Source organism: Mangifera indica, chromosome 16 (genome assembly GCF_011075055.1).
Source record: "Mangifera indica cultivar Alphonso chromosome 16, CATAS_Mindica_2.1, whole genome shotgun sequence".
Classification (NCBI taxonomy): domain Eukaryota; kingdom Viridiplantae; phylum Streptophyta; class Magnoliopsida; order Sapindales; family Anacardiaceae; genus Mangifera; species Mangifera indica.
In genome coordinates this window covers 924,544-948,686 of record NC_058152.1, presented here as the reverse complement: position 1 = coordinate 948,686, position 24,143 = coordinate 924,544, and the positions used below count along the sequence as shown (strand labels likewise).

At 33.2% G+C, this 24,143-nt stretch overlaps 4 protein-coding genes and 1 long non-coding RNA gene across 8 annotated transcripts; 2 read left to right on the top strand and 3 right to left on the bottom strand.

Annotated features, from left to right (window-relative positions):
• The first annotated feature begins 936 nt into the window (after window positions 1–936).
• On the top strand, window positions 937–3,007 carry LOC123198667 (thiosulfate sulfurtransferase 16, chloroplastic). 2 transcript variants are annotated; one of them, XM_044613411.1, is made up of 7 exons: window positions 937–1,318; window positions 1,384–1,455; window positions 1,548–1,658; window positions 1,848–1,921; window positions 2,036–2,106; window positions 2,206–2,259; window positions 2,507–2,658. In XM_044613411.1, exons 1-7 carry the CDS (start codon window positions 1,233–1,235, stop codon window positions 2,591–2,593), a joined length of 555 nt encoding a protein of 184 aa, XP_044469346.1. In that variant the 5' UTR covers window positions 937–1,232; the 3' UTR covers window positions 2,594–2,658. The 2 variants fall into 2 exon arrangements, with proteins under 2 accessions (XP_044469346.1, XP_044469347.1); XM_044613412.1 differs by lacking the exon at window positions 2,507–2,658 and adding an exon at window positions 2,675–3,007 and having other exon boundaries at window positions 946–1,318.
• Window positions 3,008–4,769: 1,762 nt separating this feature from the next.
• On the bottom strand, window positions 4,770–5,737 carry LOC123199792. Its single transcript, XR_006498421.1, has 2 exons — window positions 5,662–5,737; window positions 4,770–5,588 (listed from the first exon to the last, which is right to left on the bottom strand). It is a non-coding gene; the product is annotated as an uncharacterized LOC123199792 (long non-coding RNA).
• An 8,602-nt stretch (window positions 5,738–14,339) lies between these two features.
• LOC123199527 lies at window positions 14,340–15,115 on the bottom strand. The gene is made up of 2 exons (XM_044614565.1): window positions 14,710–15,115; window positions 14,340–14,611 (listed from the first exon to the last, which is right to left on the bottom strand). Exons 1-2 carry the CDS (start codon window positions 15,113–15,115, stop codon window positions 14,340–14,342), a joined length of 678 nt encoding a protein of 225 aa, XP_044470500.1.
• Window positions 15,116–17,975: 2,860 nt separating this feature from the next.
• Window positions 17,976–20,863, top strand: LOC123199807 (ammonium transporter 2 member 3-like). Its single transcript, XM_044614869.1, has 3 exons — window positions 17,976–18,710; window positions 19,710–19,995; window positions 20,197–20,863. Exons 1-3 carry the CDS (start codon window positions 18,126–18,128, stop codon window positions 20,718–20,720), a joined length of 1,395 nt encoding a protein of 464 aa, XP_044470804.1. The 5' UTR covers window positions 17,976–18,125; the 3' UTR covers window positions 20,721–20,863.
• Window positions 20,864–21,232: 369 nt separating this feature from the next.
• Window positions 21,233–24,062, bottom strand: LOC123199808 (bifunctional nuclease 2-like). 3 transcript variants are annotated; one of them, XM_044614871.1, is made up of 11 exons: window positions 23,905–24,062; window positions 23,582–23,824; window positions 23,248–23,478; window positions 23,078–23,133; window positions 22,940–22,996; window positions 22,647–22,712; window positions 22,479–22,550; window positions 21,998–22,107; window positions 21,824–21,915; window positions 21,621–21,740; window positions 21,233–21,525 (listed from the first exon to the last, which is right to left on the bottom strand). In XM_044614871.1, exons 1-11 carry the CDS (start codon window positions 23,906–23,908, stop codon window positions 21,518–21,520), a joined length of 1,059 nt encoding a protein of 352 aa, XP_044470806.1. In that variant the 5' UTR covers window positions 23,909–24,062; the 3' UTR covers window positions 21,233–21,517. The 3 variants fall into 3 exon arrangements, with proteins under 3 accessions (XP_044470806.1, XP_044470805.1, XP_044470807.1); XM_044614870.1 differs by having other exon boundaries at window positions 23,582–23,985; XM_044614872.1 differs by having other exon boundaries at window positions 21,621–21,680; window positions 23,582–23,984.
• Between the last annotated feature and the right edge of the window lie 81 nt (window positions 24,063–24,143).

Below are 24,143 nucleotides of genomic sequence, written 5' to 3'. Positions count from 1 at the left end.
TAAATAGCTTGTGTTATCTGTCTATTGATTATCTTGTTGATCACATTATACACCATTTTGAAGAATTTTTTATTTTACATCATAATTAATCTTTAGATAATATTGCACACCAGTTTAAATTAGATTCGATTTGAGTTTAAACCAATCATGGGTTTGAATCAGATTCACTCTTATCCTTAAAAAATATATCTATATGGTTTTATAGATATGTAATTCTATATCTCACTATTCAAAGAATAACCAATGTTCAAACTAAACAATTAGTCCAATAAGATTAATTTGAGTGAATTTGACTTTGGTTTGAATTCATATTTGAATCAAACAATCCAAAATTGAGTTGAAGCTCTGACTCTGTTCAAGTTTAAGGGTATATTGATATTTGCTACAATGGAGCTCATCTTACTAACGATTTTTTTTTTTGTTTATGATGATTTTTTTTTTCTCTTCACTAAACATTTTTTTTTTTCAGGATTCTTATTTTTTTTAATAATTAATTTTCTTCTCTAATGATTTTTAATGATATTTTTCTTTTTTAAAGAAATATTATCTTTTTTAGTATTATTATTTATCAATCAATTAAACTGAACGTTCAAACTTCAAAAGAGTTTAGTTTAATTTAATTCGGATATATCTTTAATAAAAATTAATCTTTTAATAATAGTGAGTAAAAGAGTTTTCATTCAACAAATAGAAGTTACCCTTGCGATGACAAGCTAATCTTTCACAATATTAGCATTAGAGCATTGAGAACGTGTATGACAGATCTATTGATCATTAGAGCATTGAAACGATCTTCCTCTTAAACAATTGAGAACAGACGTAAAGATTGTCAATTGTTCTAGAAAAACTGACACGTGTTAAGCAAGCAAAGATAAATAATATCATTATCTTGCCATTTCCAACAAAAATTTTTAAGAGCGAATTTCCACCTCCAATTTACAATATCTCATATTGTCGCATCTGGGTATTCGCCACGTGTCTGGGAGTCACCAGACATAGCAAGATGTGCTCAAAGGATAAAACTTCCAGCCAATTTCCAGGCCGAATCTTATCCATGCAGATGGCAATTGCAAGTCTTCTTGCGCCCTTCCCAACATCTTAACCGCTTTTGTTTCCCTTCGTGTCGTTTTTTTCCCCCATAAAACTGTCATCTCTTAGGTGTCACCGTGATCCTTCTTCGCCATTAAATAATCGTAACAGTCATCCGTATTCATTCATTGAAGAACACAATCATGGAAGCAGCTTCCTTACTTTCATTTTCCAGCTCTCCTCTCTCTTCGCTCCCTTCTGTTCCTTCTCCTCAGAATCTCAATCACAGGTCGGTTAGCTCTAGTTTGTCATATTGATTTTACTGAGTTTGATGTTTCAACTCGTTTTTTTCAGGGGCCTGTTCTTGTTACCAGTGAGTTCACAGCGATTTAATGTTGGCATTAGTGGCAAGAGTTTGAGGCTATGGTAAGTACAAGTGTAAATTAAGAATTTTGTCGATTTTTTTTTAAATTTTTTTGTTGCTGAATTGGGTTTTCTATGTTTATATTTATATAAAGCCCGAAGGCTTGTCTCAGAGGGAATGTGGAGGCCACTGCGGTCCCAACTTCTGTGCCTGTTCGAGTGGCTCACGAGCTTCTCCAAGCAGGCCATCGTTACTTGGATGTCAGGTTTTGCTTTTAATCTTACCTGTAATTTTCAAAGTTTATTTACAGAGCTTCTTTTGTCTTTTGTTTCAATAAACAATAAACACAAATAGGTGTGTGTGTGTATGTATATATTTATATATGCAAACACTTATTTGTGTACTCAAATTGAGTAGGTATATAACTTCGTTAAATGATTCGGTTTCTGTGTAGGACTCCAGAAGAGTTCAGTGCCAGCCATGTCTCTGGGGCTGTTAATGTTCCATATCTGTACAGGGTTGGATCAGGTTTCCATTGAAATTTTCCTCTAAAATCACATAATATTAGTCATTTACTCGCTGGTTAGTGGTTTCTTCTCTATTAACTGATCTTCTTTTGGAAACTTTTGTCTCTCAACTCAGGGATGACAAAGAATCCGGAATTCCTGAAGGAAGTATCAGCTCATTTTGGAAAATACGATGAAATCATTGTTGTCGGTTCCTTCATCTGAATTTCCTCTAATTCTAATGCCTTCAAACTCCTTCAATTGGCATTGAACATGGAAGATATAATGTGAATCTGGTTTTTACAGGGGTGTGAACTCGGGAAAAGGTCTCTCATGGCTGCTACGGATCTTTTAGCTGCTGTAAGCACATCATGCTTTAACGCTTTAACTAGGTTTTTAATCATTCATGACATTAATTTATACATAACACAAAGGAAGTAAACATTCCTATTTGCTTCAAAATCAACATCTCCATGTTAGGAATCTTGCATTGGTTGAGTCTAACTAAATAAGTGTGAAGGAAAATTTCGCTCGTAATTAGTTCTTGGGCATGAGAACCTTAATGGTACTTTTGTGGATACCCTGAGATTGAAAAACAATCTCTCAGGTTTTGGGCAGGTTTGTTCTCGGCCTAAATTGGGCGTGGGTATATAAGTGCGAGGAAAAACTTGACCCACTAACTTACTTGAGCTAAAAGAGAGCCGATAGCACTTTTGTGAAGGCCCGACATTCCAGTACATTTAATGTAGCTATTGCTTTTGCCTTCCAACTTCAGGGTTATGGAGGCGTTACTGATATGGCTGGAGGGTATGCTGCCTGGAGACAAAATGGACTCCCATCTGAACTTTGATTCATGAGTGAAATTTGCAGAAAATAAAAAAATCTTTACAAAAATGTATTTACCTTACAACAGAGATGGGTAAATATTGCAAAGAAAAGTCTGTAAAGTTTGAATCAACAACATGAATAAACAAGTTATCAGCAATGGTCTCTGAACAGAGCACTTAACGGGGATTTGTAATTACTTCTCTGAATAAATCCCAGTTGATGTCGAATGTATTATAAATTCTGTCTATTTTAATTTAATTTGCAAGATTTCCATGTGAAAGCCCATTGAGAGCGGTGGATTACTATAACGATATTTGATTTGGATAATATTTTATTATTAAAATAAAAAAGTTACTCAGAAAAGTATTGAATATAAATAATTACTATATTTAATAAAAATAAGTAGGTATAGATAATTATTGTATTTAATTAGAGGTAATAAAAAATACTAATAAATTAATTTACTTAAATATTTTTGGTGAAGTGTTGATAATAATTAGATTATTATATATATTATTTATTACATTATCATTGATAATAAAATATTATTGTAATTAATAAGTAACAAAAAAATATATTAAAATTAAATAACTTTTAAAATAAATTATGATCAAAATTAATAGATATATATTAATATAATTTTACTTGTATATTTTTGTGTATCATTGATGTGATATTGTGTAAAAGTCCAAAATATCCCTGATGGATCTATTTATTTATAATTCTCTTAATTGTTTTGTGCCATTTACATTAGTTGCAATTAAGGGCACTTTAGACTGTAAAAATTCAATAATATTTTTCAATAAATACAAAATTCTCATAAATACTCTTTACAAGATTCCTGACAAAATAATAAATATTTTGGGCTTTAAAATTGAATATAAAAATAAAATATAGAAAATTCATGTAATGTAATGTAATGTAATTTTCTCATAAATGCAAGCATGGTCGATCAATCTTAATCCTTCATAAGTCAATTCAAAATTGTTTTTATTTGAATATCTCAATTTTTTAAATTGTCTTTTAAATCTTTGGTGTTATTTGTTTAAATTGTATTCTACCGAGTTATCGGGAAATTTTATTTTTTTGATAAATTTTCTCCCTTTCATTTTATTTTGGTGATTCTTCTTTTTCGTCATCTTAAATAACTTTTTTCCTTCTCTTTTTCTAAGACGGTTTTCTCACTTGTTAGAACAAAAATTTATGTATTTAAGTTAAACTCAAACTAACTCTTCAATGTAAATCCACCTCTTAATATTAATAGACTCAAATAACGTTTGGTTTGAATAATATTTTATTACTAAAAATAAAAAAATTATTTTTAAAATATATTATCTAGAAAATTATTAGATATAAATTATTACTATGTTTAATAAATTTTGATAAAAACGATTAGGTATAAATAATTATTATAGTTAGTTAGAGGTAATAAAAAAATATTAAAATATTATTTTACTTAAATGTTCTTAAGTATAATTATTTTAAAATATTTTTCATATTAGTTATCATATTAATTGATATTTTTGTTTTTAAAAATTAATAAATAAGGAAATAATTATAATAAAATTAAAATTACTTTGATATTCTTTCAATACTTAAGGTGAGAGTAATAATCAAATTACTCATTATATTATCAATTACATCATCATTAATAATAAAATATTATCAAAATATTTTATTACTTATCAATAATAAAATATTCTGTTATTATTACTTATCAATAATAAAGTCTCGGATTTATTTATTTAATAAATGCAGACAGATATCCTGTTATTTAAAAAAAAAGAAAGTGAAGTAAATCCTAACTGTTTTCTGCTTCTTGCTACCTGACAAGAGTTGAATATTTAGGTATTTTGGTTTGAAATGTATATAATTAATAATATTTCAAGTTATAATTTCATTAATTGTATCAACATAACTGTTTCCTCTGATGGGTGATTTTAATGAATGTACTTAATTCCGAAGAAGAAATGGCATTCGACCGACAGACAAAGCTGATTGAAAAGAAAGAAAGAATTCCAAGAGAATTCTTTTCAGATGTATTTAATTTCTGAAGAAGACCTCGCTCATTCTTAATGTTTCCATAAATTCAAAGCTGCAATGAAAGCAGAATTACATGGGATGTGAAAATGGAGTCTGTTCATCTTCATCCCACTGAAACTGAAACTTTGAGATGAAAAAAGAGTGAGCCCTTTTGTTAGGATTGGATTCGAGTTTGGTTCAAATCCTCATTTGAATTGGTTGAAAATATAAATAGTATTATCGGATTTATAATATTATTAATAAAATAAATAATATCATCCATTAAACTAAAATAATAACATGAATTCAGTCTGAATCAAATTGAACTGATTAGGTTTTGAGTCAAACCCTACTCTTGGCCTGCCTCTTATGCCCTAATCGTCTTATTATCCATTGTGTAACTGAGTTATTAAAAGGTAAGGGACAATCAGAACAACCACTTAATCAGTTTAATTTTCCATGAAATATGGAGTATTCCTATGGTCTATTTGTGGAAGCCCGATGTTGATATATAGACAAAATCATAATCAGAGAAATGGGATCGATCTTTTTCCTTTTTCATGGTAAAGTTTACTGGAATCTGCATAAAACTGATAAAAGAAAAACCCTAGGATCTTGCTCTAGTAGAAAAGCTTAGATGAACATGATCTCGGATTAATTAGAAGATTGAAAGAATCAACAGGAGGTCCCCATCTTCACACTGGAACTATCGAATATGGTTTTACTATTCCTGGATATGTTTCTCGCTTGTCATTCTTGCTTTCTGTGTTTTACTTTTTCAGTGAATATTTCTGTCGAGATAAACTATATGGTTATGCTTCATGTCAGTGTAGAAGAATCTGCATTGCATGTGGGAGAGATTTTAAACTTATCCCAGAATCTAGAAGTCATATATATATAGAAAGAACAAACCTTTGTTACTGATGAATGAGTGAGTTTGAACTTTGAACGCTGTTGAGAAATGAAAAAGCACCGAGATATTGGCACGGCTCAATCAGACTAAAAACATAGCACTCTAAATTAAGTACAGTTAATTTCTGAGTGAGCCAGGCCAATATCACAGCTACTGTTTCATAAACTGGCCTTCTTTTTGCCTACATAAACCCTAAATTACCACCATTTGGGATGAAGAAGAATAAATTAGACGGTCGAGAGAGGAAAGAGGAAGGAGGTGAGTGAGAAGTGAGAAGTGAGAAATGAGAATGTCTGGGTGGGGATTTAAGAAGGCAAGAGCCAAGAGATGAGTCTGCATGAGCATTTAAAACCGCGACTACCAAAGCAGAAAGCTGGCCCTCAAATTTATTTCTTCTCTACGTTGTAGAAGTTTTAAATTCGGTGCATTTATTGCTTAAGAGCACCCACTTGAATGATCATATCAGATCCAAAACCAAAAGTCAGAATTAACCATCGCTATTCACAGAAAAAACAAAAAAAAAGTGTTCATAATTTCTTGTAACATGGGCAAAAAACTGTCCTGTGTGAGATTTGAGTGCTCAAAGATTCAAAATAAAACAAGCCCATCTTTCAAATCTCAGCACCCAACAAAGGGGTCGTCCAGGATTGTGATTCTTCTCACTCGACAGGAAGCCATTAATGAGGGAATCTTTCTCTGGGAAAGACTGACCGCAGAGTTAAGAGGGGAGGCTGGCTTGTTAGAGATTAACACAATTTCAGCTTTGCATTTGCTTTCATCACAAGCCTTAATGTTTAGAGCTTATCCATGGCTCCACTTCAAAATTTTATCAAACATTTGTCACGTTTACACTAACATGGCACTTGATACATTTTCCCTAGAAAAAAGGTAAATTTAAAAGAGCGTCACCTACATATTCATAAAATCGCATTGATTTATACTAATATAGCTCTTACTATAAGATTTATTATACGTAAACAAACATAAAATCATACAATTATAATTCACTGGATTTATATATAAATTATAAAATACTAAATTAAACTTTAGAGTTTTAGAAATATTTGGATCGTCATGCAATTTGAATCCATAAAATATCTGAAATTGTTTATTGAGATCACCTCTCGATATGATTTAGTCTTTTCCTTTAGAAACATCCGTAAATGATAATTTTAAATTGTTAAGTTATATTGTATTGAGTTTTAGAACAGAGTCTTAGTTAACATATAATAGGTTAATTGACCCCATCAAGGCCAAATAAATCTCAAGGCCCGTATTTTTATTGTCCACTCAGATAATAACTTTTATGTGTATTGGACTTATATTTATTAATCACTCAAATTTATCTATAAACTAACATTGGACTATTTAATTACTCAATTTTATTAAACTAAAATCATAATTAATGTTAACCTACATATTGCAAGTTGAACTGCATGGAGATGATCTCTCTAATCTCCATTGTTCATCAGAATCAAAACAGCAAAGTGGACTTCTAATATTTTTCCACAAATCCAGTGGCTTTTTTTTTTTTAAAATTAGATATAACCTTTACATTCAATTGAGCTACCTACCTTCAATAATTGAGTTCTTATAACAGTGGAAAAAGCTTGTAAACTGCCTTAACTAATTAACTATGGTTACGAGATTGTACGTATGAATTGTCTTTCATGACATCAATGGTGGACCAAAGAAAATTCGGTTTCTTATGGGAAAAAGCTAAGAGAGAGCTAAACGCAAAAGAATTTTACGGTGAAATCAGTGTCATGCCATCTGTGTAAACAATCACATGCATGAAGAAATTAAGAAAAGAAACATACACAGAGACAAAGAGACATTATTCACATGAATGAATTATGAAGCCCACCATAAATTGTTGTTGAAATGAAAGATCAGAAAGAAAGAGAGATAAATGAGGGACGTTCCAAGTTGTTAGAACAACGAGATGTTTCCTCTTGATTTTGGTTGGTTTGAAGTAGGGTTCCAAGTTGCCAAAGAGTAAACGCAATTCCGTTGCAACTGGGAAAAGGAAGATGAGCAAGAAGAAAAGGGTTGGTTCTATAATCTCAGAGAGACTTCACCGATGCATCGCCATGGCCAAAGAGAGTTGGGCTAGATTCTACATTGCGAGGAGATGTGCAGTCATGTTAGTTTGTTGGCACAAATATGGCGAGTATTAAATTCTTTTCTGTTATCTTTCTGATTCCTTCTTCCAGCGCTGAGTTATTAGAAAGAAGAAATTAAAAGGAGAAGCTTATCGTTGTTTACAGGTTTCTAAGTTAGAAACTACTATAAGCAGGACGAGAGATCAATTTAGGGTTAAAATTTTTCATAAAAAGCTAAATGATTAATTGGAACTTATTGTTCTTCATGATCTTTTCAACAAGTTCAAGAAATTATAATTTTTTTAATTATGCACCCAAGCACCAAGTTGAGTCGAGCTATCCTTAACTTTGTTTCGATAAACTTAAACCAAATTCAAATCAAATTATTTTCATTTGAGTCGAATTTGAATCAAGAGATATTCAGTTTCAATTCGATTTAGTTCATATTCACTCTTGTACAAAGGTTTCATGTTTACTGCACATTAATTAGTTGCAATTACATTAACTTTGTTATATTAATTTGTAACGTCTTATTGCTTATCAAGATCTAAGTTAAACAAATATTAGAAAGATTATCCGGATGAGTTAAATCCGAATAAAGATGAGTTTAAACTCTTTCAAATTGGTAAAAAAAAAATCGATAGGAAGAATAATAAAACCAAAAAAATAAATTACAAGTAAACCCTCAAACTCATGATAAACTATCAAACAAAAGCTTTAACCCAAATTTAATTTATTTGAATTGAATACAGATTCGAGTTTAAGCGGATTTGACTCGAACAAATCCGCCTTTTAACTCCATGAAGGTTTCAATTTCAAATTGAAGATCATAAAACAGAATTGACAATTAGGAAGCTACAAAAACCAAAGCACCGTACCGATGGGCAGAAGTGTTTCCAAGTGTTTGATGCTCATAATAAATGAAATCTGGAATTGAGATTCCAACAAACGACAAGTAAAGATGGAAAGGTCTAATGATATTTAATGAAGTGATATGACTACACGAATGATTCAAACCAATCTTTGTTTTGTTTTTGTATTTCGATTTCGTGCTTCATCATAAATTAAAAAAAAATTAATCCCTTCATAAATGAGATATAACCATCGGCAGAACTCGAGGAGGCCTTCAATTCAAGATTTAAAATTGCCTAAATGGCAAACCAGATAAATTAGTTAACCTAAAAACTATAAAATAACAAAAAGCGGTTGTATATATAAAAAAATATATGTTTAAATCAACGGTTTATCTTATTTAATATAATTATTTTTTGTCCAATATGATGGTTGACGTGGGTTTTAGATTAAAAGACTCTCAATCCGAATATAATATCAATTATGAATTGATTGATATGATATATTTTACAAGTTATCACTTAAACATGACTCGAATTGATCTAGTATTATTAATTTTGATGGGAGTCAAATACAATACATACGAAAACTCAACCCAAATATAACTTAATTTGCGATTGAGTTGATTTGAATACAACTCAAATAAAAATTGGCATAAAAAATACTCAGTTCGAACTTCTTTTTATGTGTTACGTAAAAAATTGGCAACTCTACTCAAAATAACCGAACTCTTCTGGAATGAAGTGATTGATCATATTTACTATCGAAGAGAAGGGTAGATTGAACCCATCACACGTTTTTCTTTCGTATTCTTTCCAGCATCACCTAATTTTTTTTTTTCAAAAAAAAAAGGGTTATGATTAAAAAAATTAAAAACCTTTGAGATTATTAAAATTGCCCGTATGATCACCATCATATAAGAATAGGAAGAATATATACTTGAAAGAATAAGAAATTACTTATTGTGCTTGAAAAGTTGAGGCCATTTGTTAATGGCGAAGAAGTAGAGTCTTGACCTAGCAAAATCCAACAAAATAAAAATGAATGATAATGTCCATCAACAGCTAATCAAATTCAAAACATTAGATAATAATAATAACAATAAGTCCAAAAGACTTATTCTCAACCGAGGTTTGTTAAATCTGCAGACTGGTATTCACTAAGTATTAAAAACTCAAACTCTCACCTATGGATGGTTAAAATTAACAGAATTAGTTAATTATAAAAGTAAAAATGTTATTTAATTAGTAATATATTAAAAATAACAAAATTTTATCTATTTTTCCTTTGATTTAGAAAACTAACATTTTTCCTTGTTAAGTTTCCATTTTCTGATGAATCTCCTCCCGCCCTCTCTCCTTTCTTTGACCTTCTCTCTCTTCTCTAACGTCTTCGTCTCTGAACAAAAATTGTTTATTTTTTAAACCAAGAGAGAAATGAATAAAGTTTTATTATTTTTAATATGTTATTAATTAAATAATAATTTTACTTTTAAAACTAATTAATTTTATCAATTTTAACTATTTATAGATAAGAGTTTAAATTTTTAATACTTAATAAGTACCAATTGAAAGTTTCAAGAAACCTTGGGGTGGAATAAGTCTTTTTGGCCTAATAAAAATAATTTAATTGGTTTGATAATCGCAGCGCCATGGTCAGCATTTTTTATTTTCATGGCCTTCGGTCGCTCAAATGCCATGGCCTCTCTCTGGTCGATATTTTTAATTTTTATGCCCCTAAATTAAATTATAATAAACTGTTTTGATTTTTATAAATTTATGGAAGATCTTGCGGATATGATTGAATTATGTTTGTTCCTTAACAATTTATATAACAATACAACGAAATGCGAAAAAAAAAAGGGAAATTAAAATAATTACCCCAAAGATTAAGGGCTAAAACGAAATTACCCCTAAATTTTGACACTAAACGAAAATGCCCCAAAATTGCGAAGAGACGAAAATGCCCCTCCACTCAAAATCGTCCAAAACCACGCGCACAACAGCCAAACACACGAAACTGAAAAATTTGAATACACGATTCGCGCACTCGGCAACTCCGATTTCATCCGGCGATTTTTCCGACGTCTTCCGGCAACGACGATGGACAAAAAGGTTAGTAAAAGAACCCTTGTCATCTCTTTATGCATTTCGTTTCACAATTTGAGCGATTTGATGCGAAATTTGGGTGTTTTGAGTTAGGGTTTACGGTTTGAAATTTTCGAAGAAAATGCTTGATTTCTTGCTGATTTTGATGAATTTTGTTAGGGCTTTTATGTTAGATTAGGTTTAGAGTTGATTGTTGTTGAAATAGAGTTTGAAAAACGAAGTTTGGAAGGTGAAATGTGGCCACACGAATTCGGCAGTCACCACGCGAATGGCGCAGTGACCACGCGAATGGCGCAGTGACCACACGAATTCGTGTGGTCAGAATTCTTGTGGACGGGGAGGTGTTTTGAACTTTTCAAACTTGTTGGACTACACGGATTCGTGTGGATGGGGGTGAAAATGCGTGTTTTCATCGTGTGGTGGGGCATAGCATAAATAGGAAAACGTTGTGGGCTGGCAAAATAGCGGTCAACCCCCCGAATTCGTGCGGTTGACTCACGAATTCGCGCGGTTGACGCGCGAATTCGCGTGATGGACACGCGAATTCGTGTGGTGGGGCAAATTGCGATTTTCCAGAGTTATCCAGCATGCGTTTCCTCTTGTTGGAATCAGGGGGGCAGAATGTTATTTTATTAAATTTTAGGGCTGTTTTGATATTTTCCATATGGGATCAAATTGAAATTTAACCATCTTAAGGTTTTTTGACGTGTAGAATTCGAATTTGATATCTGTTTTTCCGAATAAGGCCTCTATGTATAGAATTGAATAATTTATTCTCTAAAATTTATAAAAATTTAATATAATTGTAATTTAATTTTCATACAGGGAGCTGTACAAAAGAGAAAAAGAGACGAAAGCAGAGATGAACTGCGATTCCCTCTCGAAAAGCACTTCAAGGCTCAAGTTACTACACGTGGATATAGAGATGTTGGAGCCGTGATAAAAAAATTATTAACAGAGAGACAATTACAAATGTTTCGACGTACATGTTTCGGACACTTCCTAGAGTTGAAGGATAGTCGATTTAGTGGGGTCCTAGTACATTCCTTCATCCTTCGAGCAGTAAATAAGGTGACTTCGGGAGAGGAGTTATGGTTTCGGGTTAATGACGTGGATGTCAGATTCAGTGCATATGAGTTCGCCATTATGACGGGCCTTCGATTCAGTCATTTGGTAGATATTGACCTCTACATTCCATCGAAGGCCACAGAGCGGATCCTCCAGACATATTTTCACGGGTGTAAATCAGTTACATATGCTGATATGAGTCGTGTTTTCCAGCAGAGACCGTGGGGGGAGGATGACACTGATGCAGTTAAGTTAGCATTGTTGTTTTATCTTCACATGAGGTTGTTAGGGAGTGACTTGAGAAAAACAATTCCCCAGAAGATATTACAATTAGCTGATCATTTGGATGGGTTTAATGCATACCCGTGGGGAGTATGAGTGTGGCAGATGACATATCGCTCTATATGCGATAACATCTCCCGAATTTCTATTGATTCCGGTCCGAAAAAGAAAAAGGAAAATCAGCTTAAGCAGTATGGCATTATGGGATTTCCATTAGCGTTTCAGGTAATTATGATATTTATTAATTCAAACAAAAAATGAATGTTTAAAATAAAATTAGTTTAATATGATTGTAAATATATACAATAATCGATTTATATTGATATTGCAGTTTTGGATTTATGAGACGCTGGACTCGTTATTTCGATGGGTAGACGAGTCGCCGTATATTGGAGCCGCCCGGATGTTGAGATGGCACACGAAGGACATTCCGGGATGGGATTCTATCTCAACTATCTTCACTGGAGATCCAGTAAGTACTAATTAATTAAATATTAACATATACTCTGGATATGACAATAATGAATACTGAAAATAAATATCTTGTAGGATGATGTTAATTTTCCATTAGATTTATCTCCTGTTGAGAGAGATACGGAGTGGTATGAGGATATCGTCCGATATACAGGGATATCGGATAGTCGATCTTCTTCGGCGTCAGGAGATGCACCATCGAGTCCTCGTGACGTCAGTTCTCCGATTGTTGCTCCTCCTCCTGTTGATGCTTCTGTTCAGCCCCCTCCCACGTGCCCGATTAGCGACCCTAGGCCCCCTACCACTGAGCACATATCACCGGATCCCGTGCCTATGCCTCCTACCACTGGATCAGATTTCTCCATTCATCACTTTGATGCTGCATTGGCTCGATGGGGAAATCTTATCTTAGATCGACTTACTGGATTAGAGGCTAGGATGGAGGATCGGTTTAGAGTCATCGAGGGTAGGATGACTGTTATGGAGGATAGATTGAGTCGTATAGTGGATACGACGACTCGTACGGAGGTCGGACACTCTCATCACACAGATACTGTCGGACAGGTAAAAAAGTTAATATTTTATAAGATATTTCATCTATTTATATACGCAATCATATGTAATTTTATAATAATTGTAAATTATATTACAGCCTTCTCGGGACGATGGTGACAGAGTATCGACAGGGGCTTTCACGTTCCCGTCTCCACCTGTTATCGATGTGAGTGTTAACTGCTTATAGTTTTTTAAGAATGTTACTTTTGAAATAAATTTTAATATGTTAAAATTATTATAGCGTCGGTTATTTGATGAGAGACCATCCCGAGAAGATATGATATTGACTGTTGATATCAGCGATTATATATCATCGCATGAGGTTTTCTCGATGGCACCTCATACGATGGTTCAGGTAATTAGAACGTCATTTTGAAATAAATGTTATATCTGAATTATTTGATTATACATTTATTAATCCCGTTAAATATAACTTATCGATTAATTAATATTAATTGCTAATACTGATACAGGATGTCGGCGACGATGGATCACTTCACATGCGGTCTTCTCCGTCGACACCTTCTGTGATTATTCCGGTTAGGCAAACATAGATATACAATATTATATCTCATTTACACATATGTAATTTGATTTTTCCTAAACTTGTTAATATCGTCCTTTGTGACAGCGGCCTGACGTTTCTGTGGCTGCGCGGATTACGGATCCCATTATGACGTCTATTTCGACGTTAGAGGTACGTACATTGTATAATGAATACTTTGTTATTTTTTTCTTAATAGTTTGATTTACTAATATTACATGTTAATATTGTCATAGGATATTACCGATGTCGATCGATCACCACATGCGGATGCTCCGATTACGGCTCCCATTGTGACGTCTGTTTCGACATTAGAGGTACGTACATTGTATAATGAATACTTTGTTATTTCTTTTCTTAATAGTTTGATTTACTAATATTAAATGTTAATATTGTCATAGGATATTACCGATGTCGATCGATCACCACATGCGGATGCTCCGATTACGGCTCCCATTGTGACGTCTGTTTCGACATTAGAGGTACGTACATTGTATAATGAATACTTTGTTATTTCTTTTCTTAATAGTTTGATTTACTAATATTAAATGTTAATATTGTCATAGGATATTACCGATGTCGATCGATCACCACATGCGGATGCTCCGATTACGGATTGGGAGGAGGTTGAGGTGAAGTGCCAGAAATTTCTTCTATCATATGTTACATTTTTTAATTTCAACAGTTGTTTAGTATGAATGCACCCATTGAAGGCAAGTTGTAAGCTTCATATATCTGGCTACAGCAATAACGTGCATGCAGGGAATCTTTGATAATTGAAAATTTCTACAAGTACATGTATGCTCCGTCAGGTCTACCAGGGCATCATATTGGCATTGGCCACTACCAAGAACCTGGTATCGCTCAGTTGTTATAGGACGCACTTCTAAGTTCGATGACTTCCGTACACGTTTTGCGATCTTATCTTCAACCCAAGGTGTGACTGGACTGGTACAAGCATCTGTAAATCATATAAATATAAATTCATCTGGTTAGTAATCAAGTATAAGTTTAGTAACACATATTTATAACATAGTATAACAGTGAATATGAACTTACTGGCATGATTTCTTCTTTCATAAAACCATCGCTGTAATGTACCTCTAATGAACTCGATCAGCATAGTAATAGGTAAACCTCGAGCATGTTTGACTAAGGCGTTAAATGACTCAGCAATATTGGTAGTCATTACATTGTACCTATGCCCTGGAAAATATGCTCGTGCCCATCGATCAAAACCCACTTCATACAAGTATGCAGTTGCCTCAGGGTGCAAACGGGACAGTGACTTCATGACCTGTTGGAATTCAAATTCAGTGTACGCCTTGGCTGCTTTCCAATACATCCATGCGACTTTAGCATTCTTTTTTGTACTTAGACCGCATGTTACAATGGAGATGGTGACAACAATAACCGTGATGCACACCAGGGAAAACTTCAGCCAATGCAGAAAATATGCTGACATGTCGATCTGAAATGATGGCCAACTGAGGTACCTCACCAATACAATCCCGCAACTTCGTTAAAAACCAGCACCATGTGTCATGATCTTCCCTGGGACCAATCCCAAAAGCAAGCGGATATATTTGATTATTTCCATCTAATGCGACAGCAATAAATAGTTGACCCAGATATCGACCCTTTAAGAAAGCAGCATCAATACAAATAACCGATCGAATATGATGTTGAAATGCACGGATACTACAACTGAACGCCATGTAAAAGTATTTGAATCGATCCTCCTCATCTGTTAGTATATGTGTCACGTCCCCGGATTACAACGCTCCAAATTAAGACAATACTCTGGTAGCAACATAAATGACTCTTCTGGTGTCCCCCTCAATGATTGAAGTGCCCAATTTCTCGCCCGCCATGCTTGTGCGTATGATATATCAATTTTATATCGGTCGGCGATATCAGCAATGATCTCCTTCGGTCGATAAATACGATCAACTAAAATGAATTTGGTCCTCAAAATCTGCCCCAAAGCTCGAGCACCTGCTTGCCTATGATGAGGTAATATCTGATTTCTGCAACATGTGTGATAGCTATCCAAACGACGTAATTCAAAGCTATCAGTTTCTCCCACCCTAACTGCCCGTGCACGCCATTTACATTCTTTGTTACGACATTCAAGAACCCATCTAAGCGTGTCTGATTTTTTCACTCTAAATTGATATCCCCTACGAAGCGCGTCTTGAGTTATCGCATCAATCACATGTTGTTTACTAGGAAATAATGTACCAACTTTTGGAGAATCAGTATCCGTCGATGCTTTAGAGTTTCTAGATGTAGATGGTTGATCAGGAAAAGGTGGTAACCAATGAAATGCATCAGTAAGAACATTCCCACCAGTAAGATTTATTTCTGGAAAATAACTCGTACCTCTAATATCGTTATTACCATAGGTCTTCTCTTCAATCTCTGGTTCTTCGATTGGAATATTATGTTCAACCTTTCCATTAAATTCACTCCAGTCTGGAAAAGTTGCTTCGCCCCCATTAAGGAATTCTTCTGCGTGATACAATGCATCAACGTTAACTTCATTTATATGTGCAAAATCTTCCTCTAAGAATTCTTGTTTCGGATTGATCTGGATATTTTGCATCTCTTCTACACCAATAGTTTGATTTTCTGGATAACTGCTCGACTCACCACCTTGAAAATCTTCATTCGCTTGTTGAGTCTCGTAACTATCATCAGTAAATGTAGTTATAACAAATACTGGAACACATTCTTTGAAGAGGTTAGATAGACCGTTAAGAACTTCAACATCCTCATCATTCGAAATTTCTATCGGAGCACCATCGTCGAGATGTCTCGGTTTCATACTCAACTGAATGTTAAATATCCGTCGATCTATATTACACTTGTCGCTCACTATTTCGATTAATTCTTCGAATGATGTGTGTTCTGGGATTTTAATCAATTTCCTATTACCTCCAACATATTTTATAACATTATCACCCTTTTCTATCCAATTTCCCTCATATCTAATTGAAGCATATCCAGCCATTTAGATTAATCCTACAATAAAATATATAATCAACATAAATAATACGACTGAAAATAATATTTACAGATGTCTATTACATAATTATACTTATTCTGTAATTCTATTATATATTGTGATTACTTAAATATATCATGTTTTGGCATTATCCTTTAAAAAATAATAATTTAATTTAAAAGGGTAGTTTTGGTATTTAAGAGGATATTTGGGGCATTTTTGTTTAAATACTTTAATATAAGGGTATTTTCGCTTAACTCCTAAAATTTGGAGCTAAATTGTATATTGCCTAAATCAAATATATAATCAACATAAATAATACGACTGAAAATAGTATTTACAGATATCTATTACACAATTATATCTATTTCATACTTCAATTTGACAAAATAATATTATTAAACATACCCTACTAATTTTTATTATTTTACTTATTACACACAACTACAATTTATTATATAAAATATCACATATAATTACATTATTAATAAAATAATAACGATTGAAGTAATATCATGTTAGCCTATACTACTATAATATTTAAAGCATAACCTATCTAATTTTTATTATTTTACATATTACATATAACTATAATTTATTATATAAAATATCACATATAATTGCATTATTAATAAAATAATAACGATTAAAGTAATGACATGGATAAATACCTCGTAATGACGAACTTTTCTCTTCACCCCCGAAATCTTGAACACGAACTTATTTTCTCTCTTCAGAAATCTCTCTCCAGAAATCTCTCTCAGATATGTTAAAAATGAAGGAAGATATGTGGTTTATATAGAAATAGAGGAAGGGTAGTTTTGGTATTATTTTGGGGCATTTTTGTTTAAATACTTTGATTTAAGGGTATTTATGCTTTAACCCCAAAATTTATGGTAAATTTGTTTATTACCCTTAAATAAAATAGTAATTTAAATTAGAAGGGTAGTTTTGGTATTTAAGGGGATATTTGGGGCATTTTCGTTTAAATACTTCAATTTAAGGGTATTTATGCTTTAACCCCAAAATTTGGGGTAAATTTGTTTATTACCCCACAAAAAAGGGCATTTATTTTAATTTCCCAAAAAAAAACCTCCTAAAAGATCGATGATATCTATAAATATATAATATAAATTTATTTATATAAATTGAGATAATAATATTTGATAGAATAATTTTATTATAAATAATAAATAATTATATTATTTATTTATAAATTATCATTTTGTTTATTTTATATTCATAGTTTTATTATAGTTAAAAGGAATCCTAGAATTCTCAAAGGCAGAAGCAAATTGCAAAGCAAAACCAACTAAAGACAAATATGAATGTCAGTGTATCCTTTCTGTACGACGAGCACAAAGTTGGAGAAAACTTCAAAGTTCTCCAAATTCTACCACTCTTTATTATATTGTAATCATCTCTGAATTAGCCCAAAATTTTCCCCAAAAAAAATAATCAACCCATGAATCTTCCACTGGCAGTCAATCCTGATGAAGCATCTCGAGAATGGATGAGCAAAGGAGACAATGCCTGGCAGCTGACAGCAACAACCATGGTGTGCATGCAGAGTGTACCTGGGCTTGTGATTTTGTATGGAAGCATGGTGAAGAAGAAATGGGCTGTGAATTCAGCCTTTATGGCGTTTTACGCCTTTGCAATGGTGCTTGTTTGCTGGGTTTTATGGGGACACAACATGGCTTTTGGCAAAAAAATGAGTCCTTTCGTGGGGAAGCCTCATGCTGCTCTCACTGATGGCTTCCTTCTGGAGCAGCCTAAGACGGGTTACCAAGTGCCCAACAGTGATTATGTGTTTTATCAGTTTGCTTTTGCTGCAATTACTGTTGTTCTGCTGGCTGGTTCGTTGCTGGGGAGGATGAATTTTTATGCTTGGATGGTGTTTGTGCCCTTGTGGGTGACATTTTCTTACACCATTGGAGCCTTCTCCATTTGGGGAGGAGGGTTTCTGGAGAACTATGTGATTGATTATGCAGGTGGCTTTGTGATTCATCTTTCTTCTGGTGTGGCTGGTTTCACTGCTGCTTATTGGGTAATTGTCATCCACAACTAATGCTTTTGTAAGTAAAAATAAATAAATAAAAACTAAAACAAAAATGAATCCTACATAGATTAATAGTAGTATTAGGTCATTGTTAATTCAAATATTTTGATTAATATAAAAGTTTCGCTATTTTAGAATCAATATAGTTACAATCTTTAATTGTCGATTTCCTCATTTTTTGTCCACTAGGTTTTCTAACAAATAAAATTCATTAAAGTTACTAAAAAAATAAAAAACCTATCAATTTATGTATTAATGATAATGTGATATTATATAATTATATATTATTTTATTTTTTTATTGTTATTAATATTTAAATTAATACTCATTATAAACCCGTATTGTTTTATTGAAAACGACAATATTTCTTTTACTTTTAATTTTTATTTAAGTTACCCAAAACCCTTATGAAAATGTATTCACCTTTTGCTTATATTAATTTTAAGATTAGTAATTATAAAAATAAATAAATAAACTGTAATTGATGGTGATTATCTTGGTGAACTAATCATATCTAACTACGGAATTTAACATCTGAAATTATGTGATTTAATAAAAATAGTAACAAAATAGTATAATTACTATTTTGAAATGATTATAATTGAAATTATCCTATTTCGAAATTCTTTTTAAATCATATCGAGATAATACAATTTTCATATCGTTGAAATTTTAAGGAAAAGGAAGCATTTAGATCTTTGGAGATTAGGAAAATTATGAAATACTGTAGATGGCTTTTTTGCTATTATTAATAAAAAGTCACCGAAAAAGATGGATTCGTCAACAATTTTCTAATAATTTCATATATTTAAATTAACTTGAAGCAAACTTGGGTTAAGACAATCCTAATTTTGAGTTTGACTTGTTTGAACCACTCCAAGTATTCTGGTTAAAAAGAAATCAAACTTTAAAGTGACTTGATAATTGATATCCTTGTTGAAAAATAAAATCCAAGAAAAATAAATTGATTTGTTTGTGTATGTGTAGGTTGGACCGAGGCACTCACGAGACAGGCAAAACTTCCCACCAAACAACATAATCCATATGCTGGGAGGAGCAGGTTTTCTGTGGCTGGGGTGGACAGGCTTCAATGGTGGAGCTCCATTTGCAGCAGGAACAATTACAGCACTAGCCATTGTCAACACTCATCTCTGTACTGCTACAAGCCTCTTGATCTGGGTCTCTCTAGACATGATCTTCTATGAGAAGAGCTCTGTTATTGGTGCAGTTCAGGGAATGATCACTGGCCTTGTTTGCATCACACCTGGAGCAGGTTAGCTACAAGTTAGGATCGTTTTATAAAACTATGTGCACCTAGTTTTAAGTACCCAATTAAATATTTAGATGATGTGTCATAATGTGATTGGATGATTATGCATTTAGGGTAAGGTAACATCAATCACATAATGACACATCATCTAAGTATTCAATATATTGCTCAAAAACCAAAATCAAAGCTATCATTTGTTTACAGGGCTTGTGGAGCCATGGGGAGCTTTTATAATGGGTGTGATGTCTGGTTCAATTCCGTGGTACACCATGATGGTTCTGCACAGAAGATCAGCCTTCTTCCAAAGCGTAGACGACACGTTGGGTGTCTTTCACACGCATGCAGTGGCTGGAGTTCTCGGGGGCGTTCTCTCCGGCATCTTGGCCAAACCGGATCTTCTAAAGCTGATGTATCCCACCAATAACTATGGTCCAGGCTTATTTTACAGCATATGGGAGATGAAACAGCTCGGCCATGGTTTTAGACAAATTTGTTTTCAGCTTCTGGGAGCAGCTTTTATCTCTGTATGGAATGTCATTATAACCACTGTGATTTGTCTTCTTATAAGCCGTTTCATTGATTTAAGAATGGATGAGGAGGATCTTGAGGTAGGAGATGATGCTGTGCACGGCGAGGAAGCTTATGCACTGTGGGGAGACGGAGAGAAAATGAAAAAATCTCTTCGTCTCCGAATTCGTCCCAGGCTTTCTTACTTCTGCCGGCGTTAAGTTTAGCAGAGTTTCAGAGTAATAAGTCTTATAAGAATGCTGTAATGCTCGTTACTGCACCTTTTGCTTGATTCTTTATTGTATAAGCATCATCACATTTGCATTTACATATCCGTAATGGTAAGTTTTGATGTTAATGGAAAGTGCTAGTTATGTGATTATTGTGCAGTAAATTTAGTACAGAAAACAGGGTACCAAGTGCGAAAAATTTCAAAGAACAACACAACCATCAGTTACTATACAATTTCAAATATACAACTAGATATCATTATATAATTAAGTGATTTTGAATTAACGATAAAATAATACCCAATTACATAATAACACATCATTTTAATACTCAATTAGATACTGAAAACTTGCACACAACATTGCTTTTTAGTATTTCACCATGGAAACATAACTCAGAAAGATACTTTGAAATGTAACTTAGATCATGAAACATGATATTCTTCTGCTTACACAAAGTGGAAATATGTACAAACTAATTGGACACAATGTGAGCATTATACTTCTTTGCAAGAGAAAATCAATTCACCATTATGATTTGGAAAATTAAGGTAGGGTTACATGATTTTCTGTTTATACAATTATGGCAACATTCCGAATTTGAATCTGTACATACCAAAATCCTCGGAGAAGTTTCTCTGTAAATGCCTTTCTTTTCAGCTTGTTCCCTCATATTAGATATTGATCTTAAAAATTCCTACCCAAATGTTCTTTGGAAAGATTTCAAGCATCTCTTCTGAGTGAGTACTCATATTGCCATCCCACGAGTTGATAACAATTTGAAAGTATTAGTGACCTGACAAAAACACGCAACCAAAATGAAAAACAAAAGCGCTGTGAAAGTTTTCCCAAAAGAGAAGCACAAGCAGCGATAAATGAGAGTAATTATACCAAGTTTGTCTACTCGACCTCTGGACTTGCGAAGCTGTTTTAATTTGTCTCTCAACATGGCTGCAGGAACCATATGATAATTACAAGGTTTAAGAACATTTGTTGCAATTAAGTAATTGTCTGGAGAAGAGTTGTTGCCAGTTATCACTCACTGAATGAGAGTGCAAAAGAAAAAAGTGAGTAGATTCACTATTAATACTTACCTGCATCATTGTACCTCTCCTCTTTGACAGCTAAAACCATATTCCTCACCAGATTAAGTTCCTCAGCAACTGAATCTGGACCTTCTGAGGCACTGGACAAGATATGCCTCATGCTTAGATTACAATAAAACAGATGATAGTAATGAGAAGGACTAAGTAATCAAAACTGAGTACCTGTCAAGGTATACATCATATGTAGGTTTTGCATCACGCCCTCTGCCTGTCCCATAACCAATTCTTATAGCATCAGCCAAGACAATTTTTTTGCTCACATAAATTGGAGCCTGTGGAAAACAAGGTTCCATGTACAAGAGCTTCAGAAAAACAGCTATGCTAAAGTGAAAGGATGTAATAGACCAAGCAGAATATGTCTGACAGATGAAGCACAAGTGGGAGAGCAAATCAGCATCCAATCAGTTCACTGCATTCGACAAATAACTACAGTTTCCAAAAAAGTTCAGACATTTAATTAATTCTGGCACAAACATTTGAAAAACAAAAAGCAGGCTATCAAGGAAGTATGTGCTTGTCCAATATAGACTACTGTTCCAAAAAGTTTCCCAGCAAAACCCTAATTTGTGCAAGTAATTCAAAAAAAAAAAAAACCAAGAACCTCTAATTAATATACATTGACATTTTCACAGCAGATGTATACCTTGCATCTATTTGCCACATTGATGGCATCTGAGGGTCGCACATTCAGATTAATAATATCATTTTTCCCTGGCTGCAAAAAAAAATTAGCTTGGCATAAAATAAAACAAAATTCAAAATATTAAAATTCAAAGATACCAAAAGAAACAATTCAGAAGCTTTTAATCACCTTACTAAGATACAACTTTGCAAAGTAAGTATTCACCACTCTTGTAGTAATTCTTACCATATTTACCTGAAATAAACATGATGTGGTAGTGTTTCAGTTATACTGAATGGTATTACACCAGAGTTATCCATACTAAGAAAAGAACCAAGATTCTATATACTCTTTCAACACTGCAATCATAGAAGGTAGAAGTATCTTTCAATAATACGCAACTAGAAGAAGCAGCTAATGATGGAAACCAAACAAAAAATACAATCCATAAGTCAGAATACACAAGAAAATCAGCTTCATACTTCATAACCAAGTTCATCCACAAGATTTTTCACGAACTGGAACTGATCTGGGCAGGCCTGCAACATAACCAAGATCAGAAACCAGCACAAACTAAACAAAAAAGAAAAAAAAATTGAATATTTAAAAAAAAAAATTACCCCATTATCTTCTCCACCAATCAATGCATCTAAAAGTTTTTCAACAGAAAACTCCCCTGCAGCAGTATAAAATTTAGTCACCACCACTCATATACAACTTTCTGCAAAAATTACAATCAAAATATATAAATCCCATTATGCTTAGAATTTATGCATATATGTATACCTACCTACAATAATCGGAAGTAAAAAATCTCCATCACAAGAAATCTTGAGAAAAATGGTGGGACTTTGAAATCGACGAAGAACTTGTCGACCGATTGAAGTGACGTCATTTCTCGAATTCTTAGCTCGGAAAGGAAACGGAATCAATCTATTAGAACTAGAACTAGAACGAGAACTCTGCCAAGTGATATCTTCTGGAAAACCTTGTCTTCGCATACGATAATGCAACACAGTTTCTACATAAATTCAACCAAAAAACAATAACAACACAATTCACTTATCCATCATCCAATGAAATTTCATACAATCAGAAACCAATAACCATTGAAATCATAAGACCTGGCACAAGGAGGGAGGCCGGGAGAAAACCGTCATCGCGACGATCGGCATAATTGGAGGATCTGACAACAAAGTTTCGGCGGGAAGATTTGCAAGAAAAGAGGACGGATTGATGAATAAGACACCGTTTCGCGGAACATAGTTGAAGCTGAACGGATACAGAACAGCAAGAAGAGGCGTTGGTTTTCGCTTGATCCCAAAAAGTCGAATTGAAACCAGAGAGTGTACGGACATGGAACTGAGCTGCAAGCATCATTATTTTTTATTAAAATTAATATTATTGATTATCTAAAATCTGAAGCAACCAACAGAGAAAGACGAACACATTCAGGCCGACGAAGCCAACGACGACTCAGCTCAGCATGTGTAGAGAGATGACAGTGGATAACATGTTTATCAGGAAATTAATATATATACATACATACATATATATATATATATTTCTTATAATTTTAAATTTTTAAATCACTTATTTCAAAATCTTTGAACAGTAGATAAATCCAAATCCAAATCCAACTCCGGCTTTTTTTTAATATTTGAAATTATAAATTTGAAAAATAAA